Source organism: Rhinolophus sinicus, linkage group LG09 (genome assembly GCF_036562045.2).
Source record: "Rhinolophus sinicus isolate RSC01 linkage group LG09, ASM3656204v1, whole genome shotgun sequence".
In the NCBI taxonomy this organism is placed as follows: Eukaryota; Metazoa; Chordata; class Mammalia; order Chiroptera; family Rhinolophidae; genus Rhinolophus; species Rhinolophus sinicus.
The window spans coordinates 60,210,200-60,230,969 of record NC_133758.1 but is presented as its reverse complement, the minus strand read 5'-3'; the positions used below and the strand labels follow the sequence as shown (position 1 = coordinate 60,230,969).

General features: G+C 40.2%; 1 protein-coding gene across 1 annotated transcript in view; it reads left to right on the top strand.

Moving 5' to 3' along the window:
* Positions 1–20,770, top strand: part of HECW1 (HECT, C2 and WW domain containing E3 ubiquitin protein ligase 1) — a 507,225-nt gene that overhangs the window by 467,877 nt on the left and 18,578 nt on the right. The window contains exons 21-23 of the mRNA XM_074339744.1: positions 800–913; positions 1,762–1,914; positions 11,717–11,786. Of these exons, the coding sequence (XP_074195845.1) occupies positions 800–913; positions 1,762–1,914; positions 11,717–11,786 (337 nt within the window). The remainder of the gene's footprint in view (positions 1–799; positions 914–1,761; positions 1,915–11,716; positions 11,787–20,770) is intronic.

Here is a 20,770-nt window from a genome sequence, read left to right as displayed (position 1 = left end):
GCCCAGAATTCAGATGGCATTTTTTCTCTCTTTATCCCCTATACGTTTGGTTTTTATATATATGAACATAACTGCTACCACACCATATGTGTGTATATATATATATATATCAGATATCATGGTGTGGTAGCATTTATGTTCACAGAAAAGAGGAAGGAGGAAGGAAAAATGTTAGGAAGTTGGGAAGAAAGAAGAAAGGAAGTTAATGAATTGGAAGGGAGACAGAAAGGGAAGGGAAGAGAAAGGCAGGCGAGAGAGAAAGAACAGTAGATTTTAGAAAAAGTCATACGTAAAATTAGTGGTAAATCTTTTCAGAAAACAAGAAATCTTGAACTAAATAAAAAAATTTTATATTTCCCTTCACTTATTCTTGGGACAAATTTAACTCTATAATCAAATTCATGGACTCTTTGTAACTTTGTGATTAGAGGCTAAGTAAAAAGATGTGCAGTTTTATTTTTCCCTTCTGTGTTTATTGTTTTCATCTTGAAAAGCCAAATACAAACTCAGGAATCCAACTGAAGATATTCCTTTAGGAATTTATTTTTTTTTAAATCCAAAAAGGAATCCAGTAGGATGGAATGTATCCAATTATAAAAGTGTACATGTTGTCCTTGTGCTCCCAATGTTTTGAAAAGTGTTTGAAAAAGTCCATCGCTCAACTGATGGAATCTACCTCTTTGGAGAGGCTGTGGAGTCAGACTGTAGGCCTGGGCACTCACCACTTCCCAAGAACCCTCTCCAACTTCAGAGCTCTGAGTCACCGCTCACTGCCCACATGGCTTCTTCTCTTTCCTAGGCTCATCATTCGTAGGGACCACTTGTTGGAGGGAACCTTCAATCAGGTGATGGCCTATTCTCGGAAAGAACTCCAGCGAAACAAGCTCTACGTCACCTTTGTTGGAGAGGAGGGGTGAGACACCAGTAGTTTTATGCAGACACCTCAGTGTGTGTGGACCAGAGCCCCTGGATTTGGGGTGATTTTTCTCAAGAAGGAAGCAGGGTGGCTTTAAGCCATTGCCCCAAGATGATTCTGATCATGTCCTCCCAGGAAGACTTTCTGTCTCCAGGTATTGCCAAGCTTTAGGTTTCATGTTCTTTAAAAGCCTAAAATTATTGACAGGTGCTGGAGTCTGAGGTACATGGTCAAATTATAAGCCAAAAATACACCCTAAGCTACTTGATCTTTACTTTTTCACGTGGTGTACACTTCTGAGTATTTGATCAAAAACCTCTCCCTCATAAAGTGCGCATATGAGTATACAACTACATACCAAATTTTCGATATCATTTCAGTGTTTTCATGGAAAACCATCTTAACCATGGAGGGAAAGCCCACCTAGGAGGGCATATCAGCATAAACTTGGAAGCTTTTCAATTCACACATATGCACACATGCACGCATGCACACACTGTGACAGGAAATTCTCTTAGGCCTCCCCAAACAAAATCTTTATTTTTAATGAGCCAGCTGTGTGTTTTATCCAATAGCTGTTATATGATTAAAAAATAAAAAAAGTTAAGGAACATTGCCATATGAATTCATTCACAGAAAACTGAGTAAGAATATCCCCAAACCAATTATTGCAACTTCATTTTCTGTAGCAAACTGATACTTCCATTGGGATCCATTCTAAAAAGACAAGGCTACTCTCAGCTTTAACCAGCACCAACTGTGAAAGAACACACTAGCACCTAGATAGAGATAGTCCCCCTGCCTCTCACTCATAATGAGCTTGCTGGCCTCTGCTTCCTTTGCAGCCTGGACTACAGTGGTCCTTCGCGAGAGTTCTTCTTCCTTTTGTCTCAGGAGCTCTTCAACCCTTACTACGGACTCTTTGAGTATTCTGCAAATGATACTTACACGGTGCAGATCAGCCCCATGTCTGCATTTGTGGAAAACCATCTAGAATGGTAAGATCTAGAATTTTTGGTTTCTTACGTTTGAAAGTTCTAGTCTTTCTTAGTCTGAAGGCAACAGCATTTCTCAAGGGCCACTGTGGGCCAAATAAAATGAGGGATGATGAGAGTGAACAACATAGCACTAGAAGAAACACTCTGTTAGTCTTTATCCAGAATACAAAATAAATTACTAAAGATGCTGTAAGTGTATTATCAGCTGCAAATTGATGTAAGATGCAGTAATTGCCTTCTGAGTAGGCACTAAGGTAAGTAGACATAGGTCCTGAATAGTGATAATTCTACTAAAATTATGAGTCCTCACTGGAGGCTTTTTGGAGGGATTCGTGGATTTCAAATTCTTTGACACTTGTGTACTTTTGGACCAATGGCTTTAGTGCTGTGGACATCAGCTTCTGCATCTTATTGTAAAATAAGGCTGTAGAGTCAAATGATCTCTAAGTAGCCGTTAGGCTCAAAAATCTAGTTATCTATTTGGCTCTCTCCTATTGAAGCATCTATTACCACTTATTGATATGTGAGAGAAGATAAGTATGAGCCAATTCTCTGCAGTTCTGTGGGTGAGATACCTCAGGTATTAGAAGCCTCCAGAAATCTGCACGGGACATGTATTATGCATGCACTTTCCTGCTGTGTCACCACCACACCTGACTTGAAAATAACTCCTGCTCTCACTGCAGGAGTTCCTACCATCAAGAAGGAAATGAGTCTTAGAGATTGCTAATGTGGTTCTTATGAGACATTGCTTATTTATGAGGTGTTGCAATGGCTGCTGATGTAGGCAGCTTCTGGGCTGATAACTGGGCCTCCTGGGCTTACAGGCCAAATCCTTGCATTTTGGTTTTATAGCATCAAATAACCCCCACCTCTGTTAAGGCTTTTGGCTATTGCCATGCTTGCTTTCCCCAAAAAGTCTCAGCTCTGTAGTACTTGAGCTGAAGCAATAGTATGTCTACATCAAACATTTAACATAAGTGACAAAACAACTCATGTCCCTTGTCATTCTTTTTCCTGTCACTTATCAATAAAGGAATGAAGAAGCCTGAGACAGAAATATACAGACAGACAAGCAGAGCAGGCAAGTCAATGCCAAGGGAACTTATGACCCAGACACTTAAATACCAGCTCTCACTTAGGTCACATTTAGGCAGAGTTAGAGCGCACTATAACCCATGACACAAGAATACATATGTACACAGATTATACTTAATATAATCCCAATTGTCTCTTACTTTGTGAACATGAAATTTAAGATGGCATCTTAGAGGCCATGAATTGGAATCTACAACCAATAAAGAAATATTTTAATCAAATATCATACCATATAGCACCATGCTAGATTTTGTGGGGATAACTTTATTAATCGAGCAATTATAAATTAAGCACATACTATATGTTGGAAGGATACGAAGATGAAATGAGGAAGATCTCTTCCCTCAAAGAGCTGTAGTGGGAAGAACACATGAGTGAACCAACAATTACAATACAAAATCTGAAGTTCCAGGTTATACGTACTTAATACCTGCACGTGTGTGTGCGCACACACACACATACACACACTCACACACCTGAAATGCATACATAGAGAATTGTATTAAATCACTAGGAAAAGTGTCTCACTCAGCCTAAGACAGAGGATAGGGGAGTGGAGAATGAAGCCAGTAGATCTTATAAAAAGAGGGGATGATTGTACCAAGTCTTAAGGAGCAGTTGTGTAGGGGACTCAGCAGAGAAGATGAGGAAAGACATGTCAAAGAGACAGAGTTGGAAGTAAGAATTGAAAGACATCAGAGGGAATGGGGTCTTCAGCAAGCAGTGAAGATGAATTAGCACAGAGAATGATCTTTGAGGTTATGGTAAAAGTGAATCTAGAAACAGAAGAGAGAGGCAGGTGGTTATATCCCATATGGAGCATGCTATAATTGAAGTTGTGTTTTTTAAAAGTAAATCTTGCCATATTGTGAAGACAAATTTGAGGAAGGAGCCAGATCATCTCTGAAGCTGTTGATAAGTCAGAGGGAGAAATGGAGGGTCAAAACTAAGGCAGTCGCAGTGTCTGAAAAAGAAGGGACTGACTTTAGGGATATCTTGGAGGGAGAAGAAATTGAACTAGTTAGTGCACTGATTGAATGATGAGGAGAGGGTGAGAGAAATACAAAATAATTACAAGGTTTCTGGTCACACAATTGGGTGGATTGGTGCTAGTACCTGTGATAAGAGTTATGTCAAGAAGACAATATTTATAGAGGAAAGATGAGGAATTCACTCTTTGTCAGGTAGAGCTTGCAATTTCTGTTATAAACACAGCTTGATATAGTAATATGTAACCGGAACTATGGCCATGGTTAGCAGGAGAGCAGCTGGGCTAGATATTGAGGTTTGGGAGACACGAGCACAGACAAAGTGGCTCTGCCTCGGGAGGATATGAGCCGTCAGAACTTCTGAAGACAGCAGCGGAGCAGAAGCCCACATCAAGGTGGATAACATTGATGTATGAGGGGTGGGCAGAGTCAAAGGTCCCAGAGTGTGGGACCTTCCCAAAGGGAAGAATGTGATGAAAGAATGCATGGGCCTTGAGGGAGTGGAAGGTTCTCAGGAGAAGACCAGAGAGGGGAGAATTCAGTCTAAAAAGGCAGAGGCTGGAGGAGGTGTGTAGGCAATAACAAAGTTGCAGAGACACAGAATGGGCTGGTCCCACACCCACATGTGACAGTTAAAAACTGGGAGGGATATTTTGGCTGTGGAAGTCACTCCTGAGGAGTGAGGGGTCCCAGCTGCACACCAGGATCCACAGCCCAGAGTTCCAGTGCTGGTAAGAGCAGTCCCCACAACTTCTGGCTGTGAAAACCCGTGGAGGTTGTGGTTGAGTGAGACAGAGGTCAGCTGAAGTCCCAGGTGTTCTTTTTAAAGGGCCTGCACAGAGACTTACTTGCTGATGGACTCAGATGCTCTTAGCACCAGCACTGGAACAACAGCTCAAAAGGTGCCAGGGACATTCAGGGTGGAACTGAATTATCTGCCTTCAGGGCAAAGGACAGAGGGACAACTGTCTCCTAGACAGAAATTCTGGCAGAAACCATTGTCCCTCTGTTGAGCTCTCCCACCACCCAATCTGCACACGCAGGTGGCCCCCAAATTTGAGTCTCTATAAACCTGGCTAACACTTCACCCTGCCTGATGATTCTCTAAAACGCTGTTCCACCCAAATTGCAGGCCTACCCAGCCACTTCCAATGTCTTTTCCATACAAATGACCTGTCTTAGCTACAGACTTTCCTAAAAATCTCTCAAAGGTTCACAAACACTAAACAAGCAGTGTCTGGCCTTGACATGCCCTGCATATATTGATAAGCAGCCCCAAGCCTAGCTCTAGCGATAGCCAGCCTCAGTTCACATCTTAGCCTCTCCCAGGTACTTACAAGTCCAGCACAAGTGGCAACCATCTACAGATCACTTTGTCACTTACATTAAATGGCTCCAGGCAGAGCGCAGGCAGCGTCTGACATTGGTCTGCACAAGAGCCCTCCTAAGAGGCCCCAGAACCAATAGCTCCTCTGGAGGCCAGCTTCAGACCACACCAGAGCACCTCCATAAGGGACACACCAAAAGGGCAGACTCAGCAGGCACTACAGTTCTGCTAAAGCAAATCCTGCTCTGTAGGGTCAGCCCCTGCACTACAACTCCTCCACTGTAGTCACGGCTACTCCTTACAACCAATCAGCCTGTGGGTCAATCCCTCCCATTGACATGCAAACAACAACACTCAACTACAGCAGGAGGGCACACATAACCCACACAAGGGACACACCTGCAGCATTCAGCTCAAGTGACAAAGGAGACTATGCCACTGGGCTCCACAGCACACCTACTACATAAGGCCACTCTACTAAGACTGGGAGACATAGCAGCCCTACCTTATATATAGAAACATAGGGAGGCAACCAAAATGCAAGACAAAGAAACATGTCCCAGATGGAGGAACAGAACACAACTTCAGCAAAACAAAATGCAGGCAAGCAATCTACTAGATGCACAGTTCAAAACACTGGTTACCAGGATGCTCAATAATCTCAGGGAAAACTTCAACAAAGAGATTAAAAACTAAAAATAGAAAAGAACCAGTGAGAAATGAAGAATACAACTGAAATGAAGAATACTCTGAGGGATTCAACAGTAGATTAGATGAAGCACAGGATCAAATCAACAACTTAGAAGATAAAGTAGCAGAAAACATATAATGCAAACAGCAGAGAGAAAAAAGAATCAAAAAAATTGAGGAGAGTTTAAGGGGACTCTGGGACAACAAGAAGGATGCCAACATTCACATCAGAGTGGTACCTGTAGGAGAAAAGAGAAAGCAAGGAATTGAAAACCTAGTTAAAGAAATAATGATGGAAAACTTCCCTAACCTCATGAAGGAAATAGACATACAAACCCAGGAATCATAAACAGTCCCAAATAAGATGGACCCAAAGAGGCCCACACCAAGACACATCATAATTAAAGTTAAAAACAAAGATAGAATCTTAAAAGCAACAAGAGGAAAGCAGTTAGTTATCTACAAGGGAGCCCACATAAGACTGTTCCCTGATTTCTCAACAGAAACTTTGCAGGCTAGAAGGGATTGCACAAAATATGATGAAAACTAAGGACCTACACCAAAATCACTCTACTTAGCAAGGCTATCATTTAGAATAGAAAAACAGATAAAGAGCTCCCTAGACAAGAAAAGGCTAATGGAGCTTATTACCACCAAACCAGTATTACAAGAAATGTTAAAGGGACTTCTTTAAGATGAAAATATGAACAATAAAATGGCAAAAAGTACATATCTAGCAACAATTACATTAAATGTAAATTGATTAAATGCTCCAATCAAAAGGTAGGGTGGCTAAATGGTTAAGAAAACAAAACCATTACATATACTGCCTACAAGAGACTCACTTCAAATCAAAAGATACACACAGACTAATAATAAAGGGACGGAAAAAGATATTTCATGATAATGGAAATGGAAAAAAAAATCTGGGGTAGCAATACTTATACTGGACAAAATAGACTGAAAACAAAAGGTATAACAAGAGACAAAGAAGGATCTGGTAATTCCATTTCAGGGTATTTACCTGAAAAATCCCAAAACATTAATTCAAAAAGACATATGCATCCATATGTTCATTGCAGCATTATTTACAATGGCCACGATATGGAAGCAACTAAGTGTCCATCAATAGAAAAATGGATAAAGAAGAAATAATATGTATATACAATGGAATATTACTCAGCCATAAAAGGAAATGAAATCTTGCCGTTGAAACAACATGGATGGCCCTAGAGGGTATTGTGCTGAATGGATAAGTCAGAAAAAGACAAATACCATGTGATTCCACTTAAATGTATAATCTGAAAACAAAATAAATGAACAATCAAAACAAAAACAAACTCATAGGAACAGAGAACATTTTGATTTTACCAGATGGGAGGAGGACTGGGAGGATGGGTCAAAAAGGGAAAGGATTAAGAAGTAGAAATTGATACCTACAAAAGAGTCATGGGAATTTAAAGCATAGGAAATACAGACGATAATATTGTAATAAATATGTATGGTATCAGATGGGTACTAGATTTATCAGGGTGATCATTTCATAAGTTGTACAAATGTCTAATCACTATGCTGTACACCTGAACTGATATGTGTTATATGTTGTATGTCAACTATAATTGAAAGGTGAAAAAATTATTTTAAAGAAAAAAAGAATGAGTAAGAATATTTGGTCTGGCAGAGAAGAAAGAAGGCACTACCACATAGAGGATGGAGGGGTGAACAAAGATGTCAGTTTGATGTGGCTGCAAAATAAAGAAAAAGAGTAAAGGCATCCTTGTTTCAGATAGGGAAGGATATTTGATGCCATTCTAGGGGGGTTGAATTTTATCATGAAGATGGCAATGTAATATTTTTACAGTAGAGAAATGTCTTGATCAGAAATATTTTGTAAACCAAAGTCAACTCTGGTTACAAGTAGATGAAATGGAGTGTGCAAATGGGTAATTCAAGAGGCTAGTGAAACAGTTCTTTGAAAAGAGAATAAATAATCAAATTAAGGGAGAAGCAGTGGGAATGGAAAGTCATTTCAGAAGAAGCCTGAACAAATGAGTAAAACTTGGTGATGGATTATAGATGGTGAGTGGTTAAGTATGTGAAATTTCCCACTTGCTATAAAATAACATATAAGAAAATACCAGGTAAAAAAATTATCATAGATTTTGAATGGAAGCATAAACACCAAACCACATAAGTGAAAAGCTCCAAACTTATTTTTATGTCTCATAAAAAGTATGAATCATGCAAAATTCATATATTTTCAAATTATTATGCTTGAATGGGAAAGATTCATATTTTAGCTCAAATATCTCCTCTAAAGGCACTCAATTTAAAATAACCCATCCATTTAGGGGGTGTAATCGATACGTATGGTGAATATTTAAATTAAAAATAATATTTATTAGGGTAAAAGACACATTGACATTAATCCCCCTCAAACTACTCCCCCTCACTTTGAACACACTTATCCCATGTTCTTGCCGCTTTCTGAAGCACTTCTGGAAGTCCTCTTTTGTGAGTGTCCTTAGTTGTGCCCTCGTGGCTCCCTTGATATCCTGAATTGATTCAAGACATTTACCTTTCATGGTCATTTTTATTTTGGGGAAGAGCCAGAAGTCAGATGGTGCCAGATCCAGTGAATAAGGTGGAGAAGGACACACCTTAATGCTTTTTTTTTTATAGAAATCGCCATACCGGAAGCAATGTGTGACACAGCATTGTCATGATGGAGGATGATTTATAGCACACCTTCTCTCAACCATAGCTCAACACCTGACTGACTGCACCGAACAAGTTGAAACTTGTCTCATACTGTTACTAAAGTTCAATGTGCCACTTCCCATATTGAAGAGCCCTGCCTTTCCATTGGATGGTACTCGGCAGCAGAATTCACTGTATATTTTGATCACAAAGAAAAGGCTCCATGTCACACATCACTTCTGGTACGGCAATTTCTGTCAAATAAAAACATTACAGTGAGTCCTCATCTACCTTATTCATCAGGTCTGGTACTCTGTGACTTCTGGCTCTTCCCCAAAGTCAAACATTTTGAATCAGTTCAGGACTTGGGGGCAGCCATGACAGCACAACTAAAGACACTCATGCAAGAGGACTTCCATAACTGCTTCAGAAAAAAAGTAAGAATGATGGGGTAAATGTATTTGAATTGAGGGGATGTATTTTGAGGGATATTAATAACAATGTGTCTTTTACTTAATAATTTTTTTATTTAAACATTCACTGCATATTTTGATCACACTTGTATAATTCTCCAACTTAACATCTTACTTTGTTATTTTAAGAGAATTTATCACTATCTAAAGTATATATATATATATATATATATATATATATATATATATATATATCACTATCTGAAGTAAAGTATATTTATATATTTATACTCATTATTTTTTTGTGTCTCCACTTAGAACATAAGCCCTGTGAGACTGGAGGTCTTGCTTTCCTAGTCAAAAACTCCACACTCAATAAATATGTGTGGAAGGAAAGAAGGAAGGAAGGAAGGAAGGAAGGAAGGAAGGAAGGAAGGAAGGAAGGAAGGAAGGAAAGAGGGAGGGAGGGAGGAAGGAAGGAAAGAGGGAGGGAGGGAGGGAAGGAGGGAGGGAGGGAGAGAGGGAGGGAGGGAGGGAGGGAGGGAAGGATGGAGGGAGGAAGGAAAGGAGGAAGGAAGGAAGGAAGGAAGGAAGGAAGGAAGGAAGGAAGGAAGGAAGGAAGGAAGGAAGGAAAGAGAATGGGTGGGAAGGAAGAAGAATGGGAAGGAAGGGGGTAAGAAAATAAGATGGATGGATGGATAATGGATAGATGATAGATAGATAGATAGATAGATAGATAGATAGATAGATAGATGATAGATAGATAGATGGAATTTCCTTAGTTAAAGCTCCTTTGTTATTAGAGTTTCAATCTCATTTCAGTTTTTCGTTCAATATATTCGGGATTCAGAAAAACAGTCCTTATTGTTGAGTTAAGTTCCTACCAACAGTCTTCTCTGAAATCACCAATGAAAATTCTTTTTCTATCTCAATCATTCTGAATGCCACTTTTCTCAGAGCAGATCTAAGATGCACTGAAGTCTAAACAATTGAAATAGGTGAGCTTCTTTCTATTTTGAGGAAAAGTGCCGAGTGTCAGATATGCTCTGTTTATTTTAAGTATTAGCATGTATCATTTTAAGAAGTTACTGTGATATGAGTCACTCTTTATGTAATCATCAGTGTGAGAAGAATTCTCAGAAGTCAGGTTTCAAATCTGATGCTGAGTGTTTATTCAGTTTCTGTGCAACCACCAGAAGGTCCATGGTGCTCATTTCATGTTAGTGATGGGAACAAATCTAACCTTACCAGTGTCACAACCAAATAGTTTAGGAACTCTCAAGCCAAAATCTATAAGCAGATACTATTTGGGTGGTAAAAATTTTGTTTTCAGGTCTTTTTGCAAGGTGATGTATGGGGAGGAGGGAGGTTCCTTTAACATGTTTAGAGTTTGGCCAAGTGGGTACTAAGGGTAATTGTAGAGTTTTATAGAACTTAAGAAGTCCTGGATAACATACCTTGAATACCCCTTGCTACATCTGCCCAGTCTTGAATTAGTAAATAGAAACCACAAAATCATGAGATCTTATTGGATGTCTGTAGCCCTCCAACTCTGAAGGGCCCCTCTACCAGAAGAACTCAGTGCGTAATTTTTATTTGAGTGAAGCATCAAATTAGCTCTCCCACCTCAAGCTGGCTCAACAGCAGTCCCTGGGTTTTTCGTAGACAACTACAAGAGCTTTACTATTCTCATATCCTACTGAATCTGAGTAACCTTCCTAGCAATGCCCAAAAGAAGCTGTGGGGCATAAATTAATTGAGCAGACACCATGAAATATGCATGACAGGTTGTGTTGTGACTACATGTATGTCTGTTCTGCCCATTTCTTAATCCAGCTTTATTTAGAACTTGTGAGAAACATTTAGTAAAGTTTTCAAAACTGTTAAAGAAACCCTCTTTTCAAACACTTGTATTATCCAGAAATAGACATAAGGATGTACAAGAATTTCATATATAACAAAGATGGAAGTTCAATTCAGTTGGAAAAAAATGGAGTATTGATATCAATACAACTGGCTATGCAACCAAAAGAGAAAAAAAAAAAGAGGTTAAATTCCTCCCTAATTTCAAAACACAAGTGAAAAATGTAACAGTAAAATTTCTTGAAGAAAATCTAGGTGACTTCATATACATTAGAATCAAAGGAGGAGGGTTACAGGAAATCCATAGGTTGTAGATTAAGGGGGTGGGAGAAAGCAAAGCAGGGAAATCTCTGGGATTGGATAAAAAGTAAAATGCAGACACACACTGCTTTTCATTGTTGGGTACAGGGTAGTTAATAGCATTTTACAGCACATGGAGATGGTATTTGGAGAACAAGGTAACAATGAGGGATTATGTAGTTTCCTGCTCTGGCATAGTGGGTTGTGCCACCTGGAGGGGGGTCAGGATAAAAGGGATTACTCTGACATTCCAAGGGCATATTATCTTACAGATGCAAAAAAAGAGACAATAGACAGGCTCACTTAAGGAAAAGATTGACCTTTGTCAAGAAACCTACTGGCTCAGGGATGTGACTACTGACCAAGACCCACTTGTAGTTAGGAATTTTTATGTTCACGCCATCGTATGTTGTTATTTTCAGTCTCCTGTTAGAGCAGTTCCCAGGTACCATAGCCACTAGGAACTTTCCCAGCATGTTAGTGCAGTCACTGGTGAGATCATGTTGGAGCAGTTTCCGGCGACCATAGCCACTGGGAACTTTCCCAGCATGTTAGAGTAGTCACTGGCAATATCAGCCATTAGGGGCTTTCCTGTCAGATCAGTATCTAGCAATTACAGCTGTTAGAGACCTCCCCGGCACCCCAGGCAGCTTTAACCAATCCCCTAGCACCGCAATAACAATGGCGGCAAACCCCCCAAACTGGAAAGCCGGAGGCTACATAACCAAAATGCCGGACCCCGGCGAGTGCTCAGTCTTTGGGAATGATCCCGCTGAGCCTGCCGGAGAAATAAAGTTGTGTTCTCCCTGATCTCTGCGTGCTGCTTGAGTTTCTCGGTGCTCGCAGTTTTCCGCAACATCCTGAGCTTGTCAGGTTTAACCGGTGGCCCCTTTTCCATCCTCAAGGTTATGGCTTCAGAGCTAGGCAAATCCACAATAAATTCCTTCTCCAGCTCTCAGTTGTTGTGACCTTGGGCCGGTTTCTTAACCTATCTGAGTCTCAGCCTCCTTCTTCATAAAAAAGAGAGAAAAATGCCTGTTCTGCATGGTGGTTGTATTACCGGGAAATGACATTGAACCTCAGTTCTTCTCTTCTTGAAGGAATGAATTCAATTAAAAGACAGAATTTTGTGCAGCAATAAGACAGCAAGAAGTTTATTAGTAAAAGAAAGTACATTCCGAGAGATGGAGCAGGCTAACCCAAGAGAGGGAAACAGCCTCTCCTTACATTGCATGAGGGCTTTTACTTCTGTGGGTAGAATTGCCTCCCCCTCTCCCTTCTCTTATCTCTTTTTCTCCCCCTGAGGTTCCTAGTCCTCTGGCATTTAGCAATGCATTTCTTTGACTTAGGGGCCTGTGTAAACACACCCTTTTGATTCAGGGGCATGTGTAAACACATTTCTTTGGGGTATGTGAAAGCCTGAAATCCTGTTGGGCAGCTGCCAGGGGTCTTGACCCAAGTAGGGGGTACAGCAAGGGGCTTTCTAACCACTTTCTTTTTTCCTGCTCATTTCTATCTATCTACCTACCCTATCAGTTGTAAAGTTACAGAAAAAGTAACAGGCACCCAGTATGTACTTAATAAATGCAGATGTTATCATTATTTCCTTGAGTATATGTGTTTATTTTATAGAGACATCTGAAGGCTTTAGAGAAAGCTAGATTCATTCCTTCAATCCAGCACTATTGACATTTGGGGTCAGATAATTCTTTATCGTAAGGACTGTCCTGTGTGTTGTAGGATGTTTAATAGTTGCACCACCACCACCTCCAGTTGTGACAACTGAAAAGGTCTCTGGACATTGCCAGATGTCTCCCAGGAGGCAAAACCACTCCCTGTTGTGAACAACAGCTTTAATGTTCCAGTATGGAAAGAGATTGGGGGAAAAAATGTCACATGGCTGAACAAGAACAGCAACATTTTTGCAGGAAAAGAATATTTCTTTGGGCCTGCAGTTTTATAAAAACACATTCACCATTGGAATAAGTCATATATTAGACATTACTGGACCAGCATAACCCAGCCTCTGAACTCAGGGGCCACTGTGCACTCAGGCGCCTCAGTCCACACTCTGATTCCCTTTTAATCCATCCAGACTTGAACCTCCCCCTTGCTTTAATCATATGTTTCCCATGGACTCTTCAAGGGCAAAACTTAGAGAGAGGTCATGACTCTCAGGGACTGAAGATTCCCACAGAGTTACTCTGGGGGTTTCAGGCAGGCAGTTCACTCAGGCCTGGGTGCTGTCATCTGCCCAGTAGCAGGCCACCGGCTACCTCCTTCAGCCTCCAGCTGTACAGGAGAGTCAGATACCACACCGCAGCCCTCCCACAAACCTGGAGGGAACAATTTACAGAGCAAACCACTTGGCAGGGACGCCAGGGCCTGGCTGAATCCACACTTAGCTGTGAAAATAGGAGAGTCACCTAGCTCCAAACCTTGAACTCAGTTAACAAGGCTGTGCACACCGCTGAGGGACTGAGAACAGTGCTGGGTGTGGAGGGGAGCCAGGAGTCAGGAAGTGTGATTCAGCGAGGAGGAGAGGGAGCTACAAAGAATCAGAACTCCACTTCCGTAGTGCTTCCTCCAGAACAGCTTCATAGCAAGGATGTTCTTACTGGTGGCAGCTGCCGCTGCTGTTTGTACTGAGTGTGCACTTCCCAAAGGGAGTCTGCTTGTTTTAACTTTCTCTAGCAATCCAAAGCCCTGAAAACTGCTCTTTCAGGGAGCTCAGATACATGGAGCAACTAGAAGGGTGCAAGGTTTCTGTGCGAGCAAGGTAAGAAGAGAAGGAAAGACTTGAATCATAAGAGAGGGAGTACGATTGATGGCACAAGAGCCCTGAAGAGTCAGGAGGGAAGATCTAGTGTACAAGTGAAGAGAGAAATTTTGAAACTGGGGCTACCCCTTCTTCCTCTGGCCTGGAGAGAAATAACTGGCACGTGTAGGTTGCAGATGCACACTTAGAAGCTGGTGATACACAGGAGGTTAGCTTTGGACAAAAAGAAGAAACTCTCCATGAGAAATCTAATGGAGGGTAAGGGGGATCAAATATATGGTGATGGAAGGAGAACTGACTCTGGGTGGTGAACACACAATGGGATTTATAGATGATGTAATACAGGATTGTACACCTGAAATCTATGTAATTTTACTAACAATTTTCACCCCAATAAATTGGAAAAAAAAAGAAAAGAAAGAAATCTAATGGAGCTGTCCACATTCTTCCACTGAAGGAAAACAGGCCATGTCTTCTCACCACTGAGACTCACGTTTGACTGACTCTCAATATAAAGCATTTTTTTCCCTATTAAATGTGGATTTCTTCATATTTTGCTATATTGGTCATATTTTTGTGGTGTCTTAAGTCCAAATGAGTTTCTGTGGAAACATCTCTGATTGGTAAATAAATAGAAAAACAAGATATGTGTTTTTAAAAAGTCAGGAATACTACCTCTCAGAGTAATGGCATACAGAATCTCCTGGGGAGTTTTCACACAGAATGGAGCCAGAGGAAGACTCTCTCTTCCCCTCAGTTGAAGATTACTAATGGAGGAAGGCCCCATTCCTGACCCATCAGGATGTCAGATCCCTCAGATATCTGGAATACAGGAAAAATTGAGACCCATCATCTAGTGCTGGGGGGAGGGTTCCCATGGGACCCACATGATGTAGCTGGCATGTGGATTTTGCCATGACTGTGTCTGGTATGTGCAGTCAGGGGACATGCCTTGTCTTCTCACCTCCTCAGCCACCTCCCCATGGTATGCACTTGCATCTGATGATTTACTTCAGGCCTAAGGCCACTTCCAGGAAGAGAAGCTGAATACTGCCCATCATTGGAATCAGATACATGGACATGTTCGATGTGCTTGTGAAGGGGAGCCAACAGGGAGTAAATTGCAAGGAGGAATCTGGAGTCCTCAGAAATACCCAATTCTGAAAGAAATACCAGAAATACCCAATATAGCCTAAGAGAAGCAGAAGAATGGCACAGCAAGCTGGAGTGGTAACAGAGACCAAGGTTCAGCTGTGACTATGTGCTGGAAGCTGCTGCCTAAACCCATCATGACTTTGCCAGCCTAGGGGTTAAAGGACAGTGAGTGAACTTTGAAAGCAGTCCTCCCAGGGTCTCAGCAATGCCAATGTGAGTCCCCTTTAACAGAGCAGGTCAACACAGAGGAGCTATTTTCCACTAGCAAAGTGAAAATGAGAACAGCCACTCAGAAGAGCAGATCTCAGGTAGCAGATGGGGGCTGGTGGCAGTGGCACTAGAGCATGTGGCATATTGACCATTTCTTGGATGTGCTGAGATCAGAATGGCTTCAAGAATGGCAGCCCATAAAAAAGGGGAAGCAGTGTCACAATCCATGATCAGGGCTAGTCTGCAATATAACATGAAAGTCCTTGTGGTGTCTCCAGAGAGGAAGGAATGACTGAGGCCTAGAAATTCACACATGGAGGCTCTTGATCAGGAGACCTAGGGGCCCAGATGTGACTAACACATGCATTTCCACAGACAGCGACGAGGAGGCTGCTACTTCTGTAGGAACTTTCATTTACTTTTAGAACTCTTCATTTGTACCAAGTAACTTAGATCTAAACATAAACTTTTTTTTAATTTGCTTAAATTACCTGGATAGTTCTTCAGTTATCAATTCAGAAACTAAAGAAAAGTATTTTCTTTCCATCTCATAATTCCTACACATCTGTAACCTGTGTTAACAAATACAATCAATTTCCCAACAAGTAATTGTTCAAACTAGATGAGATAAATAAAGTACACAATTACTAGAATTTTTTTCATCATTATACATCATGAAATTATACATCATGGCAGTTCCTCAACTGGGAAAGTTTTTCCATTCCAGTCTATGCTTTTGAAGTTACTGTTTTGGATTTGATTTGTATAGTTGCTTTATTGTGCTTTATACAAACACATCCCAGATCATAGTTCATTGCCCTGGAATATATTTTACTGTACATACTAGACTGGCTATGAGCCATCCTGCCTATGTTTAAATAAAGCCAAACAATGTGGTTTCACAGGCTGATGTGATCATAGCTTGCTTGCATAGCTATGAAAATATATCTAGAACTTACTAGTTTCCCACATCAGCCTGTGAAACCAGTGTAATTTTGTCTTAAGAAATTCCATCTTATTGTCTACCTCATTCTAAGCAAATAATTTTTTTTAAAAAAAATTATCTTTAGGTGGCCTGCATTGCAGCCTCCTGTGCTAGAAAAACCCCATCTGCCACACTCCGTCTGATCCCACCCCCTGGTTGAGAAGCAAGCAATGGGAAGCATAGTTGCAAAGTGCTGAGCAAAACACCAGACTCTGAGATCCCCTCCCCAGACCCTGTTTTCCTCATCACTCATGATTGGTCCAGGGTGGGCATCCATCCTGAGTTGGTATAATTAGGGACTCATGCTGGAAATCTGGGCCTAGGTCGAAGAGAGTTAAGTTGGTCTCTCTAGATACTTAAACTCCAGGATTTAAAACATGGGAAGTGTAGACAGTGAGAGGGAGGAAAAAAAGCAGATGTTCACAGAGAAGAGACAAGGATAAGGGAGGGTGAAGCCACTCAGGTCCTTCATGTTCCTGATGCCTGACTACATTTTTGACCCTGGGTTCCATCAGACACCACCAGGACCTTATAATGAATTTTCCCATTAGCTGAAGCTAGTTGAAGTTTACTTGAACCAAAATGTTTCTCAATCGCACAAGGAGATGTTAGAAGTCAACATTAAGTAATAATAGCAATAATAGCCATCATTTAAAGACTGTTTTCCAGAAGAGGAAACAGAGAATAGGTGGTTAAGTCCTTGCGCAAGGTATACACACAACTTGGTCCCCAGACAAGTGGATTAAACTCTCTACTGTTCAGCTTCTCAAAACAGACACAAAGGAAAAGGCCTGGTCAATTATCAGGCAAGTATGGGTTGGTGTCCTCACTATACTACTTGCCCAGGGCTAATTATTGGCCCTTGATTTCTTAATGGAATTTCTTTGTGAAATAAAGATAGTCATAATTATAAAATAGAGTTGTTGTGAGGATCAATGAGATAATGTAAATAACATGAGTTGGCTCAATGGGCATTCAGTAAAAGATATTTCAAACCTGTTTCCAATTTTTCACTTATAATTAATTGCAATGACTAGAACTGATGGAATATTGTGAAGGGTGGTGATAACTCAGCATCCGTCTATATTTTTACTGTTAAATGTGATGCTGAGATAAACATTCTTTATTATGTTAAGGAAGCATTCTTCTATTCCTGGTTTACCACAAACATTTTTTTCTTTAGAAATTGATGGTGGATATTATCAAGTAACTTTTCATCTTCTAACCAAAAAAAAAGTAATATAATTTTTGTCTTTTGAGCTTATAATTACTTTTAATCATAGGATGCCTAATATTAAACTGTTCTTAGTTTCCTAAAATTAAACATCCTTAATCATCTTGCATTGTTTAGAGAATGGATTGATAAGAGTATATTGTGGGATTTTTTTAATGATTTTTTAAAATGTATGAGTAAGATGTCTTTAGTTTTCTTTCTTTTACTCTTTTCTAGATTCCATTTTGTGGTTATGATAGCTCATAATGATGAATTAAGAAGTTATCTACCCTTTTCTAATTTCTGAAACTACTTAAAAAGCAGAAGGGCTTTCTGTCCAGTAAAGGCTTAAAAGAACATGTATTTAAACATGTGTATGTGTGTGTGTGTGTATGTGTGTGTGTGTGTGTGTGTGTGTACACACACATATCCAATCCCAGCCTTAATTTTGAATATAGTCCTTTTTCCTAAAGTTTTCTGGTTTACTTCTTCTTGAATAGATTTGAATAATTTATATTTTGCTAGAAAATTTACAATTCATTGAGGTATTCCATTTTTAACATTGAGCTAAAAATAATATTCTCATGTAATATTTTCATCAACTTCATACATGAGGATACTCACTGCCAGCCAATATTACCTTTTCTCTGTACTAGGGGTTCCGGGACCACCTCTAAGTGAGGCTAATACTTGGCCCGGCACCTCTGTGTTGACATTTGCTCTCTTCTGCTCTGGGTGGTCTCAGACATCTCTACCTGGATGGCCACAACCCACCATCATGTTAGAAGCATCGCTGTAAAGCCTTAGAGTCAGTCCAGTTAGAGTGGGTAAGCCTGTACTGGTGTTTTATACACAGGGTTGTGAATACCATGTTGGAGACCAGTCAGTTATTGGGGTGGTCAGGAAAGAGCACCCTGGCCTCGAGGACTCTAAGACATTTGATTATCCTATAAGCCTCCTCATCTACTCTGCCCCATAGCACCTGAAGTTCTATTTACCTGTAGTCCCTTCAGACTCAATAATAGTTGTGTGTTATTCCATGCAAAAAGAATAGTCTACTACTTCAAACATGACAATTTCAAGTATTGTTTATAATTACACTTATTCTACAGAATCAGATAATCTATCCATTTTAACAATGTTTATAGCAGCATAGAATAGGAAATCTTTTGAGTCTAAAAACCCTCATGAAAAGTAGTGGAGATGGGTTAGTTGGGAATTCCAACTGGGAGGATCTGACAAAAGTCACAACTAAGTCTATGCTTAGGTGAAAATCTAGTTAGAAGGGAAGAAACCAGGGAGACCCCAATTATGGAGGTAGGTGCCAGGAGTTAGGCAAGGCTGACGTGGTGGAGAAAGCAGTGGGCTAGACCAGGCAGACAAGAAGCTGTTTAGGAACAGGGCAATGATGGCATTAAGCTCCAGGAAGCCTCCACATTCAGCTAAGAAGGTTATCAGCAAAAATTCCTGGAAGCTATTTGCCCCAACAAGGATTTAAGTCAGTAAATGCCCTTATATCTGGATGTGGCCACCTCTACATGACGAATCCTTTCCAGCAGAGACCTTGTTCTTTGTATGTGGTTGGCCTGGCAATATTAATAGCAACGTAGGCTCAGCTTACTGCTTACCACAATGTGATCCCATGTAAATCTCCCCACTGACTGTGAGCCCTACTGCCATATGTGTTTCATACTAAAATCTTCCACTTCCCAGCATAGCATCAGGCACACATTAACCCTCTGGACCATTTGAATAGGTAAGAATGCACAGTCCAGAAAACTTTCTATGTCCTTGGGTTCAAGTGCTCCTCAAGTTCCATGTGGGCTCTTTATCTAGGGTTCCAAAATTCCCTTTCACCAGTGCTTTTCTCCTCTTGGCTCCTTATACTCTCAGGTCTGAGAAGAGGATCCTTACAAAATGACTCTGTTCAGGTACTTGGAACAAAATATCCTGAATAGCCAAAGCAATCTTAAAAAACAAAATTGGAGGTATTATGCTACCTGAAATCAAACTATACTACAAGGTCATAGTAATCAAAACTGTATGGTACTGGCATAAAAACAGACACATAGATCAATAGAACAAAGTGGAGACCTCAGAAATGACTTTGCCTATATGGTCATTTAATCTATGACAAAGGAGGCAAGAACATACAGTGGGATAAGGACAGTTTATTCAATAAATGGCATTGGGAAAACTGGACAGATACATGCAAAGAAATGAAACTGGACCACTTTCTTACACCATATAAAAGAATAAACTCAAAATTGATTAAAGACTTAAATGTAAGACCCAAAACCATAAAACTCCTATAAGAAAACATAGGCAGTAAACTCGCTGACATTGATTGTTCTTAGTGACATTTTTTCTGACCTATCTCCTCAGATAGGGAAACAAAAGAAAAAAATAAGCAAATGAGAATACATCAAACTAAAACTTTTTGTACAGCAAAGGAAACCACCGGCAAAACAAAAAGAAAGCTTACTGAATGGGAGAGAATATTCAGCAATGATACATCTGATATGGGTTAACATCCAAAATTTATAAAGAACTCATACAACTCAACACCAAAATATCAAACAATCTGATTTAAAATGGGCAGGGGACCTGAATAGACATTTCTCTAAATAAGATATATAGATGGCCAATAGAAATATGAAAAGATTCTCAATGTTACTAATCATCAGAGAATACAAATTATAACCACAATGAGATATCAACTCACACTTTCAGAATGGCCATCATCAGTAAATCAACAAATAACAAGTGTTGGGGAGGATGTGGAGAAATGGGAAACCTTGTGCTCTGTTAGTGGGATTGCAAATTGGTGCAAACACTATGGAAAACGATTTGGAGGTCCCTCTGAAAATTAAAAATAGAACTACCTTGTGACCCAGCAATTCCGCTTGTGGGTATTTATACAAAGAAATCCAAAACACTAATTGGAGAAGGTATATGCACTCTTATGTTTACTGCAGCACTATTTACAATAGCCAAGATACGTAAGCAACCTAAGTGCCCATCAATAGACAATTGGATAAAGAAGACATGGTCCATATATACAATGAAGTATTACTCTGCCATAAAAAAGAATGAAATCTTACCATTTGTGACAACACACATGTCCTAGAGGG